At 46.5% G+C, this 25970-nt stretch overlaps 1 protein-coding gene and 1 pseudogene across 1 annotated transcript; both read right to left on the minus strand.

The window, feature by feature from the left end:
* Positions 1-438: 438 nt before the first annotated feature.
* Positions 439-11950, minus strand: LOC137661243 (tudor domain-containing protein 6-like). Its single transcript, XM_068396702.1, has 6 exons — positions 11780-11950; positions 4480-11383; positions 3908-4017; positions 2944-3033; positions 2081-2138; positions 439-500 (listed from the first exon to the last, which is right to left on the minus strand). The coding sequence occupies exons 1-6, from the start codon at positions 11948-11950 to the stop codon at positions 439-441; spliced, it is 7395 nt and encodes a 2464-aa protein (XP_068252803.1).
* Positions 11951-13898: 1948 nt separating this feature from the next.
* Positions 13899-24634, minus strand: LOC137661250 (tudor domain-containing protein 6-like; annotated as a pseudogene).
* Between the last annotated feature and the right edge of the window lie 1336 nt (positions 24635-25970).

The following is a 25970-nucleotide window of genomic DNA, read 5'->3' on the forward strand; positions in this document are numbered from 1 at the left end:
ACCCTCAACTTTTCTTAGGGAAAAAAAACCAAACCTACTTAACAATGCAACTTTTCAAAAAGCAAACATCAGAAAGCAGTATCGTAGAACACAGTAGCCTATACAGCAACTCAAAAGAAACCTTTGTTTAAGAACCACCCACCAACAGCTAGATACAAGTTAGTGCACCCACACATTCAGTAGGGAATCCCAGTCAAGAGGCAAATATTTAACTAAAGAAAGCACAGCTATAAGAAGCCAAGCTGCCAACAGCAGCTTACCAACAAGCATTATTTCTTGACAGAGAAGTATGTTAGTGACAGGCATTTGCTCAGTTAAGTAGAAGAAACACTCAATGCGTTGCTTGTATTCTTGTTCCCACAAAAACACATTTTCACGGGAATGCTTGTGTATCACAGGTACTTGTTCAGCTTCATGTGGTGAACATGTTCCTTGTTTTCAGTAATGCTGGAGGACATGAGGATCTTCAGTTAAATCTGAACTGCAGCCAGTTTGCTTTTCTACAGGGAGTAAAAACAGATCAGACCCATCAAGATGTTTCTATAAACACATATAAATGCATTAATATCTAAAGTCATAGCTCTACAAGGCTTCAGGCTAAATGTCATCAACATATTGGACCATACTAAAAGACTACGCTTCTGCAAAGCTATTGTATAAGTGTAAGACAGTTGAAACAACGAACTGTCCAAGCAGAGGACGCAAGCAGTGCTCCCAGATTTCAGTTATGAGTTCAACTCCATCCCTCAGTGGGCTTAGCATAAGCCACTGCAGGAGTTTTTGCATCCTGTGGATCGGGTACCTTCTACTCAAACTGCCTTTCCAGACAGTGGCCCACGTGTGCAGCAAGATCGAGCTCTGTGCCACGTGGCTGCATGACCTTAGCTCATGTTTTCTGTGCTGTTGCTAAGAGGGTGCATACATTAATACCATACAAAGTACTCAAGAACACAGACGGGGCAAATTTGGACAATAACAATTAGCAACCAAAGAGGGGAAGAAAAATAAATGAAGTGGTAAAAACTCTAAAAGCATTATCAAAACCAGAAACAGCAAGATCAAGCATAATCCTGCATTTGAGTGATGCAATTGAGGAAGGATTTGTAGATTCACCAGTTTAACATTTTCATCCAGTTTTTAACTACTTTTTTGCCCAACAAGTAACTAGATCTCTGTTTCAAGCTTCGTTATTTGTTACCTGTAAACCAGTCAGCTTTCAGTACAGTTGTCCTGAAATACAGTTACCAGTTCAATCACTGAAAACACAAATGCTATCACTACTCAGTCTCCATCAGACAACCACTAGTCAAACACAGGAACAAGTTGCCCAGAGAGGTTCTGGAGTCTCCATCCTTGGATAGATTCCAAACCTGAAAGGAAGGTCCTAAGCAACTTGATCTAGATGACCCTGCTTTGAGCACCTCTGAAAGGTCCCTTTCAACCAGAACTGCTCTATGACTCCATAGATTACTGAAATAGTGTATAATCAGAAAAAACCTGTACTATTTTCTTTGGTACACAAATGTTCACCAGTAACACTTCAGAATTTTTAAGTAACTTTAAAAGACGTACATGCACTATTCACAAACTATCCTTACAACTAAGAGTATTATTGTGGGTTTAGATTCATAGACCAAGATCTATTAAGGGACTGGGGCATTCAAATCCCAAATGACAGTGCTTAGTAGAGTCTGCCTAGCAGACGCTCACTTTGCCTCAGAAATGCGAGCAAGAATAGCATGCTGGTGGCTGATGCTCAAAACTCTACCAAAAATCTGTATAAGTTAGGTGTATCACTCCGGCTTGTCCAAGAGGCCCAGTCCACGAGGTTGAATAAATAAATACTAAATTGATTTCTAACCAAGACACAGGAGCAGCTTTCACTGCATGTATTCACCATTAAACTGACAGTACGTAAGCTAATGCTACTAAGAAAATTACAACAGTATTAAATACATTAGCTCAAGAAAAAAAAAGTGTTTCAACTGTATTTTCTAGAATAAAGCATTTTCTAGAAAATTAGAAAGCATCCAAACACTCCAAGTACACAATGTCTTTGGGAGGTTTAAGCTAATCTTACCTTCAAGGACGGACTCCTCTGCTAAGCACAGCAAGTTTTCTGTTGCAGGGGTTACTGCCTAAACAAAAGGGGAATAGGTTAGGAAGCTGGCACTATTGCCAAGATAGTTTTCCATTGAGGTGCTTCCTTTAATACTAGGCTAACTTTTTACATCTGCACTGCTGGACTCTTATTTACCAGTTTTCCTCCCTTAGAACTCACTACAGAAGTCTTCTGCCCACTTTTCTGCTTTGATGCAAAAACTACATGTGAAGAATGAACTGGAAATTAATTCTGTTATCGTCAGTAGCATGGCTGACGACCTGAGTTGGGGGTTCCAGACGTTAGGTTTTCATTCCTTGGTACTTCATAAAGAACACTGGTGAACACCTTACTATCATGTCCTAATTACTTCATGTTTTTCATGATTTACCAGTTAGTTACGTGCTCTACTAGCACGATCTGTCAAAAGCCACATATCATCAGCATTGTTCTACAGTTCTTGATTAACAATAGTCTTCCAGTAACGTTTACTCCTTCAAGCTGTTTTCATTAATCTATTCCCAGACTGAGTTCACAGTCCTCAGACCAAATGGCTGAGAGCTTATATAAATCTACATAAATAGTTTACATAGATTATATCAGTTATATAATAGATTTATACAATTTCTATAGTCTCCACAGAGATCATAGAGAAGGAAGGACAATATGATGTCTTAATGAAAAATACTGTGCTTCTAGCAGGTGGCATGAATGCAGATTTAGATTAATGCTACTTTGCCTTTCTATTCTCATGGTGACACAGGAAGAATCACAACTAAACTCGGAGCACCCTTTCTAAAAATCAGTACTGTTCTGCCCAGTCCACTACCACACCGGCATACCTCAGATGATCTGCAAGCCCAGCCAGGAATACTGTTCCAGACGTTCTCAGGATCCACAATCTCCTCACTGCCGCTGGAAAGATTCAAGACCTGTACAGACAGAGCCAAATCGTATCTAGGATAGCAGTGGATCCTGAGAATACACTCAGCAAAGAAGACGTAGTAATAGGGAAACACAGTTGAGGATTCCCTGCCTTTGAGAAGGCTTTCAGTCTGGATCTTGCAAGGAAGAGCAAGTTAACCTCTAATAAAGCTGAATATTGCTACTGAATCTGCTCAAGGCTCTCCTGGGCTTCTGACCCAGATATGGTGAGAGAGGAAGGCTGGAAAACACCTACTAGATCAGAACCTGTAGGAAACTGATGAATAGGGATATTGCTACACACCTGACACTGACACTCATCCGAATACAGCTGAGGTTAGCTTTAGACACCTAAGGAATCTACTAGCAAAAGAACTGGCTTCCATGATCTCAGGCATTCCGTCTTCCAAAAAGTTCCATGAAATGATCTTTTGGATTTGAAACCTTGAATTGCAACTTAAAGGCCCTTTTAGGAAAGTATGATGTCTGTGCACATGTGTACATACGCACACACTCCCCCTGAACCAGAGGAAGACTTCTCATTTATCCCATAGTTCAAGCAGCAGTAGAACAAGGCAGCCCATGAGATTATAATCTACTGTTAAAGTTAACCCCCACCAACCACTAATTCAATACCCATTTCTCCAAAGTAGGAATAGTGGTGTATTCATTATCAATTACAGTATAATTTAAGTTTCTTTCCCAGCTTCTACTGTTCTAGCACCAATTCCTCAAAACATCAGTAAAATAATGCCAAGTTTCATGAGCATTTAATGGTAACACAGCTCCATCGCAGAATATTAACTTGCAGGCCAGACAGACCCACACACAAAGAAGGACCAGATCTCAAGAATGCAGAAAGAGTATTCAAACCATACTTACCCTGGTACCTTTCTCGGATACCTCCAAAATGCAAGCCTCATACCATTTTAGAGGGGTCCACACCACACATTTGGAACCAACAGCAAAGCACTTCAGATTACAAGTATGTTCTACAAAAATGATGACACGTCAATGAAGGGGGAAGAAAAAAAAACCACACAAAACACCAAAACACAAAAACAACCCCTCCAAAAAATTCAAATGCCTCACAACCCAGCTCCCATACTCCCCTGCCCACCTCCAAACTACTTTTATTTAATAAATATTTGAAAGTTAAACATCTGTCATCCTGAACAGTCTTGAAAATGCCTTTTATGTTCAGAAATAGCTTTCCAATCATAAAATCATTAATCTCGCAAAGTAAGATTAGTTGCTGTTAGACTGTCACGTTATCCATGAGATACTACACTTAGTCTGATGTCCTTAACCCATCAAAGCATACTGATGTTAACACTAATATAGTAACTTATTAGGGAATAAAAAAAAAAATAGGTTTCTACAAGAAAGCTATTCTCATGTTTGAATGTGCACAACATTTTGATTCCTTAACTCCTTAAAATCAGATACGTTACCTGCACTGCAGTCAGCCAAGTTCTCCTTTTGCTTTTTTTCTACTTCTTCATCCCCAGGCTTACAATCTGAAGACTGCACGTGTGTATCTCCACATTCTTTAAATAAGTCACTCAAGTCTTGTTTCATCCATTCTTCCACATAAGAGTCATCTGTCGTCTTCTGCCACTCCTCACGTTTCTCAACTTTGCAGTCACATGATTTTACAGTGCAGACAGACCTCTGATTTGTTAAGTCTTTTGTAAGAAAAGAAAATTGACTTCCACTCTTTGCAGAACTTCGCAGTGCAGTGTGTTCCAATCCTAACGTGTCTTCCTCCTCATCTTCCTGAGGTGGCTGCACATCAGGCAGCATCAGTTCCAGAAGCTGTTCAATTTCAGCACCTAGCACTGACAGCATGTCATGGGTCTTCAGGTCCAGTTGTTTCTCACATGAAGACAGCCTTAGGGTAGGAGGCTCTACTTCCATCCAGTCTTCTTGTATAGCTTCTGCTTTATGAATTTCAGACAAATTCGGTTCCAGTTTCTTTGCAGTCTCTCCCAAAGAAAGCTGAACAACAGATGGAACCAGCTCTACTGTCTTCTCTCCATCACTGACTGAAGGCACCGAGTTCTCTTCCTCATCAAATGATGGTAAGATATCAAGGAATTTCAGAGCTGCCAACTCCTCCGTCTCCTCACCCAAAACTGGCAGCTCAAGCAGTTCCTGTTCCAACATTTTCTCTCTTGCTCCACTGCTGGAAGCTGTCTGCATATCAAGAGAGACTGTTTCCTGAGCTTCCTTTGTTTCTTCACCAAAGAAGGACTGCACTGAAACTGCCTCTAGCTCCAGCAGGAACTCTTTTAGATCATCATATGAAGAGTGCGTTTGTAATTGATCCAGTTCTACTAACGTCCCCATTTCATCACTTGAAGACTGTACCTGGAGCACTGGCAATCTTTGCAGTTCTTGTTTGTTTCCTAGGAAAAGACTGGCTGCTGAAGCACTGTCTGCCAGTTCTGCTTTCCGCTCAGCATCCTCTTGAAACAGTACTTCGGATAATTCTTGTTCTGCAGCTTTCATTTCAGTCCCCAAAATATGAAGACTGCAGCTTCTCATTGGTTCTAGTAATACATTGTTATCGCTCTCTCCTTCAGATAGAGGTATCTCTTCATCAAAGTTGCTTTGATGCTCAGCTGTTTCACATCCATCATCAGCCTTCCCAGACATATACTCAACAGCTCCCACTGACACATTTGCTTCTACAGCATTTAAACACTCAGAAGTTACACCCAGGAAAGGTTCAGAACAAAGTAAAGCACTTTCACTTTCTTCTTGAGCTAATCCACAAACAGCAGTAGTTTCTCTTTCGAGACAAAGACCCATATCATTGTTTGACCATCTGTTTTCCTTTAAGGGCTTCTCCAGGTTTGAGAAAGCATTGTCACCAGTTCCTTTATTAGCCTTCCAAAAAGGCTTCATCTCTTCGTTAATGCTCTTGCCAGAAGCTTCCAGCTTGACAACACACAGGACTTCAAAAGCATTATCTTCCTGAGTTTCTATTACTTCAGCCTCTAATAAGAGGTCTTTGGTCATATCATGAAACTTCTCTTTTGCTTCACTAAGCCATGAGCCCTCTGAGGAACTGAAACCTGACAGACAGCAAGCGGATGCTTGATTAGGTACTTTGAGCAATTCACATGGAATCTGTCTGACCATCTCCATGCTAACAGCTTCCTCACTTCCGTAATCCACATGTCTAACAACTACGTTGTCACCTTTTATGCTGCTGACTTTAGCTCTGTAGAACTTTCCATCTTCACTATATTTTGCTAGACAGATATCACCGCTTTTAATACAAGATGTGCAATCGTTCAAAGAGTTTAGTCCAAGGTTTTCAGCTTCCTCTATTTTTTCCTCTATGTAGTGCATGTCTTCTGTATCAGCAGTGTGACTCCAAAAGGATTCTGGACCATTTGCCGCTGTGACATAAATTTTTACAGTCTGACCTGCCTCTGGAAACTTCCAGATAAATGACTTAGAATCACCTACACAGAAAATTTCATTTTGTGCCTGAGGAGGCCAAGGCTCACACACAGTTATCACGTCACTGTTCTCTCTTCTATCAAGTATTTCTGTTGAACAAGATCTTTCCTTACTGGCAAGATTTTCATCAGCTACATCCACTGTTATTATACCTTGATGGTCACTGAGAATAACTTCCCATTTGTCCTTAACCCTCTCTACAAATTCACACGTTAGCAGAACTTCACTTGTTCTCTTGGTGAAGTAAAGCACTGCTTTCTCTGCCCAGCCCGTACTTTTTTTGCATTTAAGTCCACCTAGGAAGCAGTGAATGCTTAATGCTGGAATAGATGACAAGTCTTCAGGGAGTCTGTGCACTTGATCAACATTAATTACTGCAGTATTACCATAATCAATATATTGTATACTTAGCAAATTCTCAGAAGTCTTTTCTTTTACTACAGCTCGATACCACAGGCTGTCTTCTGAATAAACAGCACTGATTAAGTCTCCTGCTTGGAAGGAGACTTTGTCTTGTTGTCCACCAGGGTTCTTTGCTTGTGTCCTATTGTTTAAGCTTTCTGAAATGCTGTTAAGCTGAGCCTCGTCACTTTCTAGTTGAACATAAAAATCCAACGGATCATTTACATGAGACACATACACTAACACTCTAAGAGCTGGCACTATCTTCTGTTGCAGTAGATCAGATACATTTCTAAGCGTTATACACCCGCCTCCAGCATCAGATTTAGTATCTGACTGTGTATCCATCTGGACAGAGAGCAGAGACTCCTCCCCTGCTTTATTTAACAAAAAAGCATCCTTCTTACTGCTGAGCATTTCATCCGATTCTGGTAATCCAGCTGCCGGGCCTCCCTTCTTAGCGGGCTGGAAAAGGTTTACATCTTCTTCTGTGAAGTGCCTTTTGCTACTGCCCCCTCCTCCTCCCCCGGCTTCAGATCTGCATTTTTGTCTTTCAAGGGGCCAACCTGCATTTAAAGGGGACTCCGCAGTCTCATTTCTCTCATTCACATCTGTATCTCTAGAGTGCAAAGTTTCATTTTCTACGTGCCTACACAGTCCTGCATTATTTACTAAGCTTAACTCCTTCAGTTTTGCATTAATTTGTGTATTGCCATCAAACAACTCAATCAACAGTTTACCATCAGGTTCCTTTGCTACTACTATCGCTTTTAGTTGCCTTTCTAGGACGGCTTGCTTAAACCATGTTGTAGCTTCTTTGGGAACATTAGATAGATCAGATAAGGAACACTTTATGGCCTGCATTGGCAAGAGCAAGATATCACAAGCATCACTGGGTAAAGGAAGCAGATGATCTTTCTCTATTGTCTCTGTGTTCCCAAAATCCACAAAGAAGACTTCTGTATTCGGTTGTGTTTTTGTAATTACTCCCCTGTACCAGTGATTGTCAGTATACTTTGCTAGACACAAGCTTCCAGAACTTTGCAAGGTTTCTAACCTGGTCATGGTTTCGCTGATGTTTTCAGTAAGCTGTGCTAAAACATCTGCGCATCTTTCAAGTTGGCAGTAAAATGTCCATGGATCCTCAACGTGCGTAATATAAACATCTTCCTCACTCCCAACTTTGATACCATGCATAGAATAATAGTAAGAACGAAGCTGAACCGAGGATACCAGAGACTTTTGAGGAGATAAAGCTCTGGCCACACCTCTCTCGGTCAGAAACTGGCAAGCACTCTGAAAAGGTGTCATTAAATCTACAATGTCAAAGAGCTCCTTATTGTTTATAGAAGCCAAGGCAAATATTGTACACTTCAGTTCAAAGTCAGATGATGAAGCATCGACAAACTCCTTAAAAGCCTGAATCGCTTCTTCATCCCAAGCAAAAGGATCCTGACCCTTTGGTTGGATTAAGTTGTAAAGGCTGCACCCGAAAGCCTGAGCCTCCAGCCTAAGAAAGTGTTCATTAGTTGAGCGGAGCTTCGTTAGAGAGACCAGCTCTCTGTTGCCACAGTCAACATATATGACTTCTACTTTTTCTGCAGAAGGAACTTCACTAATAATTAAAGCCCTGTACCATTTTTCATGCTCAGAGTACTGGGCTAAACATGAAGAATTTGGCCAAGCATGTGGGTGGGATGAATTTTTACAATACTCTTGAATTTCAGCCATTAATACCTTAAGGTTGTGGCAATTTCTACTTAACTGACACCAAAAATAACCAGGATTTTCAACATATGACACAACAACATTAACTGTACTTCCCACTTCTAACGGACCTCCGTAAGAGGAACTTGGCTTCATTTCCACATAATTCTCTCTCCAAGAGATGGACAGGTTTTCTTTGCCCTCATAATTCTGAGCAGGAAGAGATTCACTACTTTCAGAATTCTGAATGGCTACAACAGGGCTCTCTTCGACCATCACAGCCACATAAGGATTAAGTGCTCTATCACTTCTCTTCAGAAGAGATTCTTCTCTCAGCCTCTTCTCTGCATTTATTCGGTTTTCCTCCCCAGCACGTGCTGGGGAATAGGCCTGGCTCACAGCCTTATCAGATGATTTCTGGAGAGTCTCGGGTATTTCACTCCCCTCGTATTCAGCATACCCTCCCTGGGCCATGAGTTTACCTACACTTTTCTCTCCTAATTGGGACTGGTCAAAAATTTCAACCATGTATTTGTCACCCTGCGCACTCAGAAAATGAACCTTTAGCCCCTTGTTCAGTACAATCTCTCTAAAGGCAGACACAGATGATTCACTCCAACTCCCTCTCAGAGGAGAGACACCTGCCAAGCAACACTTCAGAGCTAAAGCAGGCAGTTCCCTGAACTGAGGGAGCAGCTCCTTTACCACACACCGATCTACAGTTTCCGTATTGCCTCTGTCCACCAGGTGTATTTCAACCCCGTTGTCCAACACCCTGGCGATCACCGCTCGATAAAAGACACCCTCTTTCCCACTGGCACAACAAAGGGATCCCGGCTGTAGGTCCCACCCAGCACCATCCAGCTTTGCGGCACGGGAGTAAAAATTCCACATGCTCTGCCTCAGCTGCCTGAAGAGCTGGCGATGCTTATGGAGCTGCAGCCAGAACTCGGACGGGTCTCGGAGGTGGCAGACCTGTGCGTCGTGGAACACACCCAACTTCAGATGCACGCCAACTACAGCAGCAGAGGCCAAATCTCCGTGCTCTAAAGCAACAGGAGGTGCTCCCTGTGGCAATTCCAGTTCTTCAGCTGCGGATTCTTCTACTTTCAGCTGCTCCTGAGCCTCAGTTTGCCTGACCTGCGTATGGCTGCTCACCAGGCAGCAAGCCTGCACCCCAAAAAGATGGTTCAAGTTGATGCCATTTTCCCCATACAGACTCACATAATAGAGATGCTCGAAGGAGTTAAAGGCTTTGATGTGAGCGCTCACTCCTTTGCCTAACACCAACGCTTTCAGCTCATCAATCTGCGATGGGGACCAGCCACAACCCCCATCTGAGATACCCTGAAGAGCACATGGATAAGTCACCACAGGCACACGAAAACACTCAACAGGCAAATTGCGCAGATTAGCTCTGGTCACGGTCTCCTTCCTGCCATAGTCCACAAAGATCACCAGAGCCACTTGCTGGTCCTGCTCCCCAGCAATAAGCTCCAGCAGGAGTGCACGGTACCACTGGCCATCTATGCTACGGGCAGCACAGGGTGAGCCCACCTTGGGTAATAAATCCTGCTCCCACCAGTAATAAGTGTGGCGCATGGTATCAGAAATGCAACGGATCTCCTGGGACAGGCTCTGCAACTGGCAGTAAATGTGGTGTGGGTCAGAGACATGGGTCACTAGGACAGGCACTGTCACACCCAACTGAAGCTGCGGGTAGAAGTAATCCAAGGCAGGTGACACAGGCTGATATGAGAGCAAAGCACGGAGAAGCTGCGGCACTGCAGAAGAGACAAGGGAACGTGCTGGAGGCTGTAGCCTGAGCTCTTTCCTGAAGGGGACAGAAGTTAGGCAGCGCCTAAGCACCTGGCGGAACCAACTGGGAGTGACCTGCCTGGCCAGGCCCAGGCGATGCATCTGGGCCACAAGCTGAGGCAGCTCAAGCACTATGAGCTGCGGTGTTATCACCTCCTGCACCAGGCCAGACACCTCCTTGCCATGCAGGTGGCTGAGGAACTCCATGGCCTCCACTGTCCAGGGGAAGATCGGCACATCCCCCCCATCTGCCCTCCTGGGGCCTCCACAGGGCATGACACCAGCCACAATACAGCCCAGCACCTCAGGGGGCAGCTGGAAAAGCTCCCTGCAGCCCCGCGCCAGGTAACAGGCGGACGTGACCATCGTGCAGCCCTCATCGAGCAGGAACACGCGGTAGTGCTGGCCACGGCGACCCACCACGCAGCACCGGTACCACAGCCCCACCACCTCCACCAAAGCAAAGTCGCCAATGCACAGCGCAGCCCCACCGGTCACCAGCCTGCCGGGACCCGGGGCAGCCGCCAGCCGCGGCCCAACCGCCGCCTGGATCTCCCGGCGGAGGCGGGTGTAGTCAGCACCGCGCTCACCCAGCACCCCCCACAGCCGCACCAGGGGCACCTCGGGGCGCAGGCCCACGGCGCAGACCCGCAGGGCCACGGTGGCGCCGGGGCTCGGCAGCCCCGGCCCAAAACTCACCCCGGAGCTCGGCCCACAGCTCATCCCGCCGACCGCCGCCGCCGCCGCCGCCGCCTCCGCCGCCCGCACGAGGCCGAACCCCCGCCCCGCCCCGGCCTCATAGGGCACGCGCCGCCCACGTGAGCCGCCGGGAACCGTTACGCGCCTGCCTGAGTGGTCGAGACCATTTTCATCCCCGCGGGGGGGGGGGGGGAGGGGGGCCGGGGTGCAAGGGGGAATAGGAGGGGCGGAAAAGGCTAATACATCGGGCCGCTCCTGCTAAACGAAGACCGCTCGGTGGTGCCACAAAGAGGAGGGTGATCGCCTCGGCACGCTGGAGCCGCAGGGCTCAGCCCAGAGCCCGCTCGAGCTGCCCTCGCCCAGGGTGGAGCGCTCCACGCCGGCCGCGTGACAGCAAAACGGCCGGGGGGCGGGCTGAGGGGAGAGCGCTCCGAGCCCGCTTAGCCTCCATTGGCCAGAGCGGGCGCTCGGGGCGGGGCGTGCGTGGCAGGACTTAGCGACTATTGGCCAGCGTGGGGCGGCAGTGTGAGGGAGGGGCGGGGCGGTGGCGGTCCGTGAGGGGCCGGGCGCGGTGCGAGGCCGCCGGGCGGCGGAGACGGGGCCGGGGGCACCCGCAGCCCGACGGCTCTCCCCGGCCTCGCCGCAGCCAACCTCGCAGCGGGGCAGGGGCGCCGGAGGGGCGGGCTGGGCGCGCAGGGCCGCCCCTCCGCCGGCAGCGAGGCCCTGCCGCAAGCCTGCCTCAGGCTCCCCCGGCGCCTCGGGTGGAGGCCGCCGTCCGCCTGTCGTCCCCCGCTCTGCGCCCTCCATCTGCGGCCGCCCCATGGCGCGGACACCTGCCTCCGCCGCGTCGTGGCTGGCTCGGCCATCTGCAGCACGGAGAGGGTGACAGCGGCCTGAGGGACAGCAGCGTCGGGGGCTGTCCTGCCTGCGGGTGGGGTGGCCCCGGGCAAGCACCACCTCTGAGGGCCTGGGGAAGCGGCAAACGTGGGTGCTCTGTTTGGTGGCCCCCTCGAGGTGGCCTGGACTGTCACACCGCTCCATTCCATCTGTTCAGCTCTGCAAGCTTGTGATTTCTCCCTGGTTTCACCCCCCTTTTCCCAGGCAGACCTTTGAGGTTTTGATGGGGCTGCCTTCCAGCCTCTGGGGACAATGGTCAGAAGTGGAGGCGTGAGGAAGAGGAAGGCCCGGGACTTCAGTGAGCCTTTCTTAGGCCACAGGATTGTCCAGCCAAGGAACCTCAGTGCCATCCTTGGGCTAATTCTTGGCCTCTGAAACTCAAGCTGGTAAATAAATAAATAAATATGGCCAAGTGCTTCACAGGGCAGAAACTTATGCTTGAAAAATCTGGAATTACAAAACACTCAGAAGTAATGCTGAAAGTGGCAAGTTTTGCTGTTCAAATTATTTATTTTTTAATACAAAATGCTAGGAATCAGCCCTGTTACAAATCTCTTCAGTGTTTCACACTCAAAAAAATAAGAGCTTTATTAACAGTTAAACCAGTGTAATTAAATATTTATATAATCTGTGATCTTAACATGAGATTGCAACAACATCTAAGACCTGTTTTCAGAATTTAAATAAATTCTCTCCAGCCTACCACCATGTATTGTCTCTGTTAAGGGAATAAACATGCAAGTGTTTCTCTTACCGAGTAAGCACTAACACTTGAGATCTACTGTGATGCTCACCCAGACTATTACATTGTCAGAGATCTCGGGTTCCTGAGTCATTACAGCAGCGTGAAAAAGCCATAGCCTCTGAAGAGGAGGAAGAAGCTATGGTATAGAGGAGCATGGAACAGGACTATAAAATAGAAGCCCCTTAACATCTGAGGAAGAAAATAAAAGGCGAGATAAACTGCAGCTGCTTTAAGGAGAAGTCCTTACCACAGTGCACCCATGCAGCAGCAAAACCATTCTACTAGGTCTGCTTCGTGTTTAGAGGAAAGGCTTCATCCTTAATTAGTGCAATTAAGGCCCTATCATAAATACATGTTTGATTTTGTACATGACTGCATGGTGTTTCAAAGCATTCAGCATGGCTCACGGTGCTCTAGAGAACTGCTTAGGGTCAAAACAGAAGCAGTAACTGCAAGATGTGCATAGCTACATCTAACTCCAGGACAAGTAAGATACTCTGTGCATACAGCATTTGAGCTTGGGCACAGGGAAAGCACACAAGTCATTAACAAAACACAGATCAGCATATGCCAGCCAAAACTTTATTCCAGCTTCTTCCATTGCTTTATAACAGCACCAAGTGCAAGACTTCCACCCAAAACATTGTTTCCCTACAGAGAAAAAACTCCCCTCCAAAAAAAAAAAAAAACCACCCTCAACTTTTCTTAGGGAAAAAAAACAAACCTACTTAACAATGCAACTTTTCAAAAAGCAAACATCAGAAAGCAGTATCGTAGAACACAGTAGCCTATACAGCAACTCAAAAGAAACCTTTGTTTAAGAACCACCCACCAACAGCTAGATACAAGTTAGTGCACCCACACATTCAGTAAGGAATCCCAGTCAAGAGGCAAATATTTAACTAAAGAAAGCACAGCTACAAGAAGCCAAGCTGACAATAGCAGCCTACCAACAAACTTCTCTGTCAAGAAATAATGCATGTTAGTGACAGGCATTTGCTCAGTTAAGTAGAAGAAACACTCAATGCGTTGCTTGTATTCTTGTTCCCACAAAAACACATTTTCACGGGAACGCTTGTGTATCACAGGTACTTGTTCAGCTTCATGTGGTGAACATGTTACTTGTTTTCAGTGATGCTGGAGGACATGAGGATCTTCAGCTAAATCTGAACTGCAGCCAGTTTGCTTTTCTACAGGGAGTAAAAACAGATTAGACCCATCAAGATGTTTCTATAAACACATATAAATGCATTAATATCTAAAGTCATAGCTCTACAAGGCTTCAGGCTAAATGTCATCAACATATTGGACCATACTAAAAGACTACGCTTCTGCAAAGCTATTGTATAAGTGTAAGACAGTTGAAACAACGAACTGTCCAAGCAGAGGACGCAAGCAGTGCTCCCAGATTTCAGTTATGAGTTCAAGCCACTCCATCCCTCAGTGGGCTTAGCATAAGCCACTGCAGGAGTTTTTGCATCCTGTGGATCGGGTACCTTCTACTCAAACTGCCTTTCCAGACAGTGGCCCACGTGTGCAGCAAGATCGAGCTCTGTGCCACGTGGCTGCATGACCTTAGCTCATGTTTTCTGTGCTGTTGCTAAGAGGGTGCATACATTAATACCATACAAAGTACTCAAGAACACAGACGGGGCAAATTTGGACAATAACAATTAGCAACCAAAGAGGGGAAGAAAAATAAATGAAGTGGTAAAAACTCTAAAAGCATTATCAAAACCAGAAACAGCAAGATCAAGAATAATCCTGCATTTGAGTGATGCAATTGAGGAAGGATTTGTAGATTCACCAGTTTAACATTTTCATCCAGTTTTTAACTACTTTTTTGCCCAACAAGTAACTAGATCTCTGTTTCAAGCTTCGTTATTTGTTACCTGTAAACCAGTCAGCTTTCAGTACAATTGTCCTGAAATACAGTTACCAGTTCAATCACTGAAAACACAAATGCTATCACTACTCAGTCTCCATCAGACAACCACTAGTCAAACACAAGAACAAGTTGCCCAGAGAGGTTCTGGAGTCTCCATCCTTGGATAGATTCCAAACCTGAAAGGAAGGTCCTAAGCAACTTGATCTAGATGACCCTGCTTTGAGCACCTCCGAAAGGTCCCTTTCAACCAGAACTGCTCTATGACTCCATAATTACAGAAATAGTGTATTATCAGAAAAAACCTGTACTATTTTCTTTGGTACACAAATGTTCACCAGTAACACTTCAGAATTTTTAAGTAACTTTAAAAGACGTACATGCACTATTCACAAACTATCCTTACAACTAAGAGTATTATTGTGGGTTTAGATTCATAGACCAAGATCTATTAAGGGACTGGGGCATTCAAATCCCAAATGACAGTGCTTAGTAGAGTCTGCCTAGCAGACGCTCACCTTGCCTCAGAAATGCGAGCAAGAATAGCATGCTGGTGGCTGATGCTCAAAACTCTACCAAAAATCTGTGTAAGTTAGGTGTATCACTCCAGCTTGTCCAAGAGGCCCAATCCACGAGGTTGAATAAATAAATCCTAAATTGATTTCTAACCAAGACACAGTAGCAGCTTTCACTGCATGTATTCACCATTAAACTGACAGTACATAAGCTAATGCTACTAAGAAAATTACAACAACAGTATTAAATACATTAGCTCAAGAAAAAAAAAGTGTTTCAACTGTATTTTCTAGAATAAAGCATTTTCTAGAAAATTAGAAAGCATCCAAACACTCCAAGTACACAATGTCTTTGGGAGGTTTAAGCTAATCTTACCTTCAAGGACGGACTCCTCTGCTAAGCACAGCAAGTTTTCTGTTGCAGGGGTTACTGCCTAAACAAAAGGGGAATAGGTTAGGAAGCTGGCACTATTGCCAAGATAGTTTTCCATTGAGGTGCTTCCTTTAATACTAGGCTAACTTTTTACATCTGCACTGCTGGACTCTTATTTACCAGTTTTCCTCCCTTAGAACTCACTACAGAAGTCTTCTGCCCACTTTTCTGCTTTGATGCAAAAACTACATGTGAAGAATGAACTGGAAATTAATTCTGTTATCGTCAGTAGCATGGCTGACGACCTGAGTTGGGGGTTCCAGACGTTAGGTTTTCATTCCTTGGTACTTCATGAAGAACACTGGTGAACACCTTACTATCATGTCCTAATTACTTCATGTTTTTCATGATTTACCAGTTAGTTACGTGCTCTACTAGCACGATCTGTCAAAAGCCACATATCATCAGCATTGTTCTACAGTTCTTGATTAACAATAGTCTTCCAGTAACGTTTACTCCTTCAAGCTGTTTTCATTAATCTATTCCCAGACTGAGTTCACAGTCCTCAGACCAAATGGCTGACAGCTTACATAAATCCATATAAATAGTTTACATAGATTATATCAGTTATATAATAGATTTATACAAATTTCTATAGTCTCCACAGAGATCATAGAGAAGGAAGGACAATATGATGTCTTAATGAAAAATACTGTGCTTCTAGCAGGTGGCATGAATGCAGATTTAGATTAATGCTACTTTGCCTTTCTATTCTCATGGTGACACAGGAAGAATCACAACTAAACTCGGAGCACCCTTTCTAAAAATCAGTACTGTTCTGCCCAGTCCACTACCACACCGGCATACCTCAGATGATCTGCAAGCCCAGCCAGGAATACTGTTCCAGACGTTCTCAGGATCCACAATCTCCTCACTGCCGCTGGAAAGATTCAAGACCTGTACAGACAGAGCCAAATCGTATCTAGGATAGCAGTGGATCCTGAGAATACACTCAGCAAAGAAGACGTAGTAATAGGGAAACACAGTTGAGGATTCCCTGCCTTTGAGAAGGCTTTCAGTCTGGATCTTGCAAGGAAGAGCAAGTTAACCTCTAATAAAGCTGAATATTGCTACTGAATCTGCTCAAGGCTCTCCTGGGCTTCTGACCCAGATATGGTGAGAGAGGAAGGCTGGAAAACACCTACTAGATCAGAACCTGTAGGAAACTGATGAATAGGGATATTGCTACACACCTGACACTGACACTCATCCGAATACAGCTGAGGTTAGCTTTAGACACCTAAGGAATCTACTAGCAAAAGAACTGGCTTCCATGATCTCAGGCATTCCGTCTTCCAAAAAGTTACATTTATGAAGTGATCTTTTGGATTTGAAACCTTGAATTACAACTTAAAGGCCCTTTTATAAAAGTATAATGTCTGTGCATATGTGTACATACGCACACACTCCCCCTGAACCAGAGGAAGACTTCTCATTTATCCCATAGTTCAAGCAGCAGTAGAACAAGGCAGCCCATGAGATTATAATCTACTGTTAAAGTTAACCCCCACCAACCACTAATTCAATACCCATTTCTCCAAAGTAGGAATAGTGGTGTATTCATTATTAATTACAGTATAATTTAAGTTTCTTTCCCAGCTTCTACTGTTCTAGCACCAATTCCTCAAAACATCAGTAAAATAATGCCAAGTTTCATGAGCATTTAATGGTAACACAGCTCCACAGCAGAATATTAACTTGCAGGCCAGACAGACCCACACACAAAGAAGGACCAGATCTCAAGAATGCAGAAAGAGTATTCAAACCATACTTACCCTGGTACCTTTCTCGGATACCTCCAAAATGCAAGCCTCGTACCATTTTAGAGGGGTCCACACCACACATTTGGAGCCAACAGCAAAGCACTTCAGATTACAAGTATGTTCTACAAAAATGATGACACGTCAATGAAGGGGGAAGAAAAAAAAAACCCACACAAAACACCAAAACACAAAAACAACCCCTCCAAAAAATTCAAATGCCTCACAACCCAGCTCCCATACTCCCCTGCCCACCTCCAAAACTACTTTTATTAAATAAAAATTTGAAAGTTAAAAATCTGTCATCCTGAACAGTCTTGAAAATGCCTTTTATGTTCAGAAATAGGTTTCCAATCATAAAATCATTAATCTCGCAAAGTAAGATTAGTTGCTGTTAGACTGTCACGTTATCCATGAGATACTACACTTAGTCTGATGTCCTTAACCCATCAAAGCATACTGATGTTAACACTAATATAGTAACTTATTAGGGAATAAAAAAAAAAAAAATAGGTTTCCACAAGAAAGCTATTCTCATGTTTGAATGTGCACAACATTTTGATTCCTTAACTCCTTAAAATCAGATACGTTACCTGCACTGCAGTCAGCCAAGTTCTCCTTTTGCTTTTTTTCTACTTCTTCATCCCCAGGCTTACAATCTGAAGACTGCACGTGTGTATCTCCACATTCTTTAAATAAGTCACTCAAGTCTTGTTTCATCCATTCTTCCACATAAGAGTCATCTGTCGTCATCTGCCACTCCTCACGTTTCTCAACTTTGCGGTCACATGATTTTACAGTGCAGACAGACCTCTGATTTGTTAAGTCTTTTGTAAGAAAAGAAAATTGACTTCCACTCTTTGCAGAACTTCGCAGTGCAGTGTGTTCCAGTCCTAACGTGTCTTCCTCCTCATCTTCCTGAGGTGACTGCACATCAGGCAGCATCAGTTCCAGAAGCTGTTCAATTTCAGCACCTAGCACTGACAGCATGTCATGGGTCTTCAGGTCCAGTTGTTTCTCACATGAAGACAGCCTTAGGGTAGGAGGCTCTACTTCCATCCAGTCTTCTTGTATAGCTTCTGCTTTATGAATTCCAGACAAATTCGGTTCCAGTTTCTTTGCAGTCTCTCCCAAAGAAAGCTGAACAACAGATGGAACCAGCTCTACTGTCTTCTCTCCATCACTGACTGAAGGCACCGAGTTCTCTTCCTCATCAAATGATGGTAAGATATCAAGGAATTTCAGAGCTGCCAACTCCTCCGTCTCCTCACCCAAAACTGGCAGCTCAAGCAGTTCCTGTTCCAACACTTTCTCTCTTGCTCCACTGCCGGAAGCTGTCTGCATATCAAGAGAGACTGTTTCCTGAGCTTCCTTTGTTTCTTCACCAAAGAAGGACTGCACTGAAATTGCCTCTAGCTCCAGTAGGAACTCTTTTAGATCATCATATGAAGAGTGCGTTTGTAATTGATCCAGTTCTACTAACGTCCCCATTTCATCACTTGAAGACTGTACCTGGAGCACTGGCAATCTTTGCAGTTCTTGTTTGTTTCCTAGGAAAAGACTGGCTGCTGAAGCACCGTCTGCCAGTTCTGCTTTCCGCTCAGCATCCTCTTGAAACAGTACTTCGGATAATTCTTGTTCTGCAGCTTTCATTTCAGTCCCCAAAATATGAAGACTGCAGCTTCTCATTGGTTCTAGTAATACATTGTTATCGCTCTCTCCTTCAGATAGAGGTATCTCTTCATCAAAGTTGCTTTGATGCTCAGCTGTTTCACATCCATCATCAGCCTTCCCAGACATATACTCAACAGCTCCCACTGACACATTTGCTTCTACAGCATTTAAACACTCAGAAGTTACACCCAGGAAAGGTTCAGAACAAAGTAAAGCACTTTCACTTTCTTCTTGAGCTAATCCACAAACAGCAGTAGTTTCTCTTTCGAGACAAAGACCCATATCATTGTTTGACCATCTGTTTTCCTTTAAGGGCTTCTCCAGGTTTGAGAAAGCATTGTCACCAGTTCCTTTATTAGCCTTCCAAAAAGGCTTCATCTCTTCGTTAATGCTCTTGCCAGAAGCTTCCAGCTTGACAACACACAGGACTTCAAAAGCATTATCTTCCTGAGTTTCTATTACTTCAGCTTCTAATAAGAGGTCTTTGGTCATATCATAAAACTTCTCTTTTGCTTCACTAAGCCATGAGCCCTCTGAGGAATTGAAACCTGACAGACAGCAAGCGAATGCTTGATTAGGTACTTTGAGCAATTCACATGGAATCTGTCTGACCATCTCCATGCTAACAGCTTCCTCACTTCCGTAATCCACATGTCTAACAACTACGTTGTCACCTTTTATGCTGCTGACTTTAGCTCTGTAGAACTTTCCATCTTCACTATATTTTGCTAGACAGATATCACCGCTTTTAATACAAGATGTGCAATCGTTCAAAGAGTTTAGTCCAAGGTTTTCAGCTTCCTCTATTTTTTCCTCTATGTAGTGCATGTCTTCTGTATCAGCAGTGTGACTCCAAAAGGATTCTGGACCATTTGCCGCTGTGACATAAATTTTTACAGTCTGACCTGCCTCTGGAAACTTCCAGATAAATGACTTAGAATCACCTACACAGAAAATTTCATTTTGTGCCTGAGGAGGCAAAGGCTCACACACAGTTATCACGTCACTGTTCTCTCTTCTACCAAGTATTTCTGTTGAACAAGATCTTTCCTTACTGGCAAGATTTTCATCAGCTACATCCACTGTTATTATACCTTGATGGTCACTGAGAATAACTTCCCCTTTGTCCTTAACCCTTCTCTACAAATTCACACGTTAGCAGAACTTCACTTGTTCTCTTGGTGAAGTAAAGCACTGCTTTCTCTGCCCAGCCCGTACTTTTTTTGCATTTAAGTCCACCTAGGAAGCAGTGAATGCTTAATGCTGGAATAGATGACAAGTCTTCAGGGAGTCCTGTGCACTTGATCAACATTAATTACTGCAGTATTACCATAATCAATATATTGTATACTTAGCAAATTCTCAGAAGTCTTTTCTTTTACTACAGCTCGATACCACAGGCTGTCTTCTGAATAAACAGCACTGATTAAGTCTCCTGCTTGGAAGGAGACTTTGTCTTGTTGTCCACCAGGGTTCTTTGCTTGTGTCCTATTGTTTAAGCTTTCTGAAATGCTGTTAAGCTGAGCCTCGTCACTTTCTAGTTGAACATAAAAATCCAACGGATCATTTACATGAGACACATACACTAACACTCTAAGAGCTGGCACTATCTTCTGTTGCAGTAGATCAGATACATTTCTAAGCATTATACACCCGCCTTCAGCATCAGATTTAGTAGCTGACTGTGTATCCATCTGGACAGAGAGCAGAGACTCCTCCCCTGCTTTATTTAACAAAAAAGCATCCTTCTTACTGCTGAGCATTTCATCTGATTCTGGTAATCCAGCTGCCGGGCCTCCCTTCTTAGCAGGCTGGAAAAGGTTTACATCTTCTTCTGTGAAGTGCCTTTTGCTACTGCCCCCTCCTCCTCCCCCGGCTTCAGATCCGTATTTTTGTCTTTCAAGGGGCCAACCTGCATTTAAAGGGGACTCCGCAGTCTCATTTCTCTCATTCACATCTGTATCTCTAGAGTGCAAAGTTTCATTTTCTACGTGCCTACACAGTCCTGCATTGTTTACTAAGCTTAACTCCTTCAGTTTTGCATTAATTTGTGTATTGCCATCAAACAACTCAATCAACAGTTTACCATCAGGTTCCTTTCCTACTACTATCGCTTTTAGTTGCCTTTCTAGGACGGCTTGCTTAAACCATGTTGTAGCTTCTTTGGGAACATTAGATAGATCAGATAAGGAACACTTTATGGCCTGCATTGGCAAGAGCAAGATATCACAAGCATCACTGGGTAAAGGAAGCAGATGATCTTTCTCTATTGTCTCTGTGTTCCCAAAATCCACAAAGAAGACTTCTGTATTCGGTTGTGTTTTTGTAATTACTCCCCTGTACCAGTGATTGTCAGTATACTTTGCTAGACACAAGCTTCCAGAATCTTTGCAAGGTTTCTAACCTGGTCATGGTTTCGCTGATGTTTTCAGTAAGCTGTGCTAAAACATCTGCGCATCTTTCAAGTTGGCAGTAAAATGTCCATGGATCCTCAACGTGCGTAATATAAACATCCTTCCTCACTCCCAACTTTGATACCATGCATAGAATAATAGTAAGAACGAAGCTGAACCGAGGATACCAGAGACTTTTGAGGAGATAAAGCTCTGGCCACACCTCTCTCGGTCAGAAACTGGCAAGCACTCTGAAAAGGTGTCATTAAATCTACAATGTCAAAGAGCTCCTTATTGTTTATAGAAGCCAAGGCAAATATTGTACACTTCAGTTCAAAGTCAGATGATGAAGCATCGACAAACTCCTTAAAAGCCTGAATCGCTTCTTCATCCCAAGCAAAAGGATCCTGACCCTTTGGTTGGATTAAGTTGTAAAGGCTGCACCCGAAAGCCTGAGCCTCCAGCCTAAGAAAGTGTTCATTAGTTGAGCGGAGCTTCGTTAGAGAGACCAGCTCTCTGTTGCCACAGTCAACATATATGACTTCTACTTTTTCTGAAGAAGGAACTTCACTAATAATTAAAGCCCTGTACCATTTTTCATCCTCAGAGTACTGGGCTAAACATGAAGAATTTGGCCAAGCATGTGGGTGGGATGAATTTTTACAATACTCTTGAATTTCAGCCATTAATACCTTAAGGTTGTGGCAATTTCTACTTAACTGACACCAAAAATAACCAGGATTTTCAACATATGACACAACAACATTAACTGTACTTCCCACTTCTAACGGACCTCCGTAAGAGGAACTTGGCTTCATTTCCACATAATTCTCTCTCCAAGAGATGGACAGGTTTTCTTTGCCCTCATAATTCTGAGCAGGAAGAGATTCACTACTTTCAGAATTCTGAATGGCTACAACAGGGCTCTCTTCGACCATCACAGCCACATAAGGATTAAGTGCTCTATCACTTCTCTTCAGAAGAGATTCTTCTCTGAGCCTCTTCTCTGCATTTATTTGGTTTTCCTCCCCAGCACGTGCTGGGGAATAGGCCTGGCTCACAGCCTTATCAGATGATTTCTGGAGAGTCTCGGGTATTTCACTCCCCTCGTATTCAGCATACCCTCCCTGGGCCATGAGTTTACCTACACTTTTCTCTCCTAATTGGGACTGGTCAAAAATTTCAACCATGTATTTGTCACCCTGCGCACTCAGAAAATGAACCTTTAGCCCCTTGTTCAGTACAATCTCTCTAAAGGCAGACACAGATGATTCACTCCAACTCCCTCTCAGAGGAGAGACACCTGCCAAGCAACACTTCAGAGCTAAAGCAGGCAGTTCCCTGAACTGAGGGAGCAGCTCCTTTACCACACACCGATCTACAGTTTCCGTATTGCCTCTGTCCACCAGGTGTATTTCAACCCCGTTGTCCAACACCCTGGCGATCACCGCTCGATAAAAGACACCCTCTTTCCCACTGGCACAACAAAGGGATCCAGGCTGTAGGTCCCACCCAGCACCATCCAGCTTTGTGGCACGGGAGTAAAAATTCCACATGCTCTGCCTCAGCTGCCTGAAGAGCTGGCGATGCTTATGGAGCTGCAGCCAGAACTCGGACGGGTCTCGGAGGTGGGAGACCTGTGCGTCGTGGAACATACCCAACTTCAGATGCACGCCAACTACAGCAGCAGAGGCCAAATCTCCGTGCTCTAAAGCAACAGGAGGTGCTCCCTCTGGCAATTCCAGTTCTTCAGCTGCGGATTCTTCTACTTTCAGCTGCTCCTGAGCCTCAGTTTGCCTGACCTGCGTATGGCTGCTCACCAGGCAGCAAGCCTGCACCCCAAAAAGATGGTTCAAGTTGATGCCATTTTCCCCATACAGACTCACATAATAGAGATGCTCAAAGGAGTTAAAGGCTTTGATGTGAGCGCTCACTCCTTTGCCTAACACCAACGCTTTCAGCTCATCAATCTGCGATGGGGACCAGCCACAACCCCCATCTGAGATACCCTGAAGAGCACATGGATAAGTCACCACAGGCACACGAAAACACTCAACAGGCAAATTGCGCAGATTAGCTCTGGTCACGGTCTCCTTCCTGCCATAGTCCACAAAGATCACCAGAGCCACTTGCTGGTCCTGCTCCCCAGCAATAAGCTCCAGCAGGAGTGCACGGTACCACTGGCCATCTATGCTACGGGCAGCACAGGGTGAGCCCACCTTGGGTAATAAATCCTGCTCCCACCAGTAATAAGTGTGGCGCATGGTATCAGAAATGCAACGGATCTCCTGGGACAGGCTCTGCAACTGGCAGTAAATGTGGTGTGGGTCAGAGACATGGGTCACTAGGACAGGCACTGTCACACCCAACTGAAGCTGCGGGTAGAAGTAATCCAAGGCAGGTGACACAGGCTGATATGAGAGCAAAGCACGGAGAAGCTGCGGCACTGCAGAAGAGACAAGGGAACGTGCTGGAGGCTGTAGCCTGAGCTCTTTCCTGAAGGGGACAGAAGTTAGGCAGCGCCTAAGCACCTGGCAGAACCAACTGGGAGTGACCTGCCTGGCCAGGCCCAGGCGATGCATCTGGGCCACAAGCTGAGGCAGCTCAAGCACTATGAGCTGCGGTGTTATCACCTCCTGCACCAGGCCATGACACCTCCTTGCCATGCAGGTGGCTGAGGAACTCCATGGCCTCCACTGTCCAGGGGAAGATCGGCACATCCCCCCCATCTGCCCTCCTGGGGCCTCCACAGGGCATGACATCAGCCACAATACAGCCCAGCACCTCAGGGGGCAGCTGGAAAAGCTCCCTGCAGCCCCGCGCCAGGTAACAGGCGGACGTGACCATCGTGCAGCCCTCATCGAGCAGGAACACGCGGTAGTGCTGGCCACGGCGACCCACCACGCAGCACCGGTACCACAGCCCCACCACCTCCACCAAAGCAAAGTCGCCAATGCACAGCGCAGCCCCACCGGTCACCAGCCTGCCGGGACCCGGGGCAGCCGCCAGCCGCGGCCCAACCGCCGCCTGGATCTCCCGGCGGAGGCGGGTGTAGTCAGCACCGCGCTCACCCAGCACCCCCCACAGCCGCACCAGGGGCACCTCGGGGCGCAGGCCCACGGCGCAGACCCGCAGGGCCACGGTGGCGCCGGGGCTCGGCAGCCCCGGCCCAAAACTCACCCCGGAGCTCGGCCCACAGCTCATCCCGCCGCCGCCGCCGCCGCCGCCGCCCGCACGAGGCCGAACCCCCGCCCCGCCCCGGCCTCATAGGGCACGCGCCGCCCACGTGAGCCGCCGGGAACCGTTACGCGCCTGCCTGAGTGGTCGAGACCATTTTGATCCCCGCGGGGGGGGGGGGGAGGGGGGCCGGGGTGCAAGGGGGAATAGGAGGGGCGGAAAAGGCTAATACATCGGGCCGCTCCTGCTAAACGGAGACTGCTCGGTGGTGCCACAAAGAGGAGGGTGATCGCCTCGGCACGCTGGAGCCGCAGGGCTCAGCCCAGAGCCCGCTCGAGCTGCCCTCGCCCAGGGCGGAGCGCTCCACGCCGGCCGCGTGACCGCGGAACGGCCGGGGGGCGGGCTGAGGGGAGAGCGCTCCGAGCCCGCTTAGCCTCCATTGGCCAGAGCGGGCGCTCGGGGCGGGGCGTGCGTGGCAGGGCTTAGCGACTATTGGCCAGCGTGGGGCGGCAGTGTGAGGGAGGGGCGGGGCGGTGGCGGTCCGTGAGGGGCCGGGCGCGGTGCGAGGCCGCCGGGCGGCGGGGCCGGGGCCGGGGGCCGGGGCCGGGGGCGCCCGCAGCCCGACGGCTCTCCCTGGCCTCGCCGCAGCCAGCCTCGCAGCGGGGCAGGCGCGCCCCTCCGCCGGCAGCGAGGCCCTGCTGCAAGCCTGCCTCAGGCTCCCCCGGCGCCTCGGGTGGAGGCCGCCGTCCGCCTGTCGTCCTCCGCTCTGCGCCCTCCATCTGCGGCCGCCCCATGGCGCAGACACCTGCCTCCGCCGCGTCGTGGCTGGCTCGGCCATCTGCAGCACGGAGAGGGTGACAGCGGCCTGAGGGACAGCAGCGTCGGGGGCTGTCCTGCCTGCGGATGGGGTGGCCGCGGGCAAGCACCACCTCTGAGGGCCTGGGGAAGCGGCAAACGTGGGTGCTCTGTTTGGTGGCCCCCTCGAGGTGGCCTGGACTGTCACACCGCTCCATTTCATCTGTTCAGCTCTGCAAGCTTGTGATTTCTCCCTGGTTTCACCCCCCTTTTCCCAGGCAGACCTTTGAGGTTTTGATGGGGCTGCCTTCCAGCCTCTGGGGACAATGGTCAGAAGTGGAGGCGTGAGGAAGAGGAAGGCCCGGGACTTCAGTGAGCCTTTCTTAGGCCGCAGGAGAGTCCAGCCAAGGAACCTCAGTGCCATTCTTGGGCTAATTCTTGGCCTCTGAAACTCAAGCTGGTAAATAAATAAATAAATATGGCCAAGTGCTTCACAGGGCAGAAACTTATGCTTGAAAAATCTGGAATTACAAAGCACTCAGAAGTAATGCTGAAAGTGGCAAGTTTT

The sequence above is a fragment of the Nyctibius grandis genome, chromosome 1 (assembly GCF_013368605.1).
Source record: "Nyctibius grandis isolate bNycGra1 chromosome 1, bNycGra1.pri, whole genome shotgun sequence".
In the NCBI taxonomy this organism is placed as follows: Eukaryota; Metazoa; Chordata; class Aves; order Nyctibiiformes; family Nyctibiidae; genus Nyctibius; species Nyctibius grandis.

Excerpts from the sequence above, each read along its gene's own strand:
- LOC137661243 (XM_068396702.1), bottom strand. The coding sequence starts at position 11,950 with ATGGGGCGGCCGCAGATGGAGGGCGCAGAGCGGGGGACGACAGGCGGA. Across the intron at positions 3,034-3,907 it reads TATCCGAGAAAGGTACCAGG|GTCTTGAATCTTTCCAGCGG; the intron begins GTAAGTATGGTT and ends CTGTCTGTACAG. Across the intron at positions 501-2,080 it reads AGAGGAGTCCGTCCTTGAAG|AAAAGCAAACTGGCTGCAGT; the intron begins GTAAGATTAGCT and ends TACTCCCTGTAG.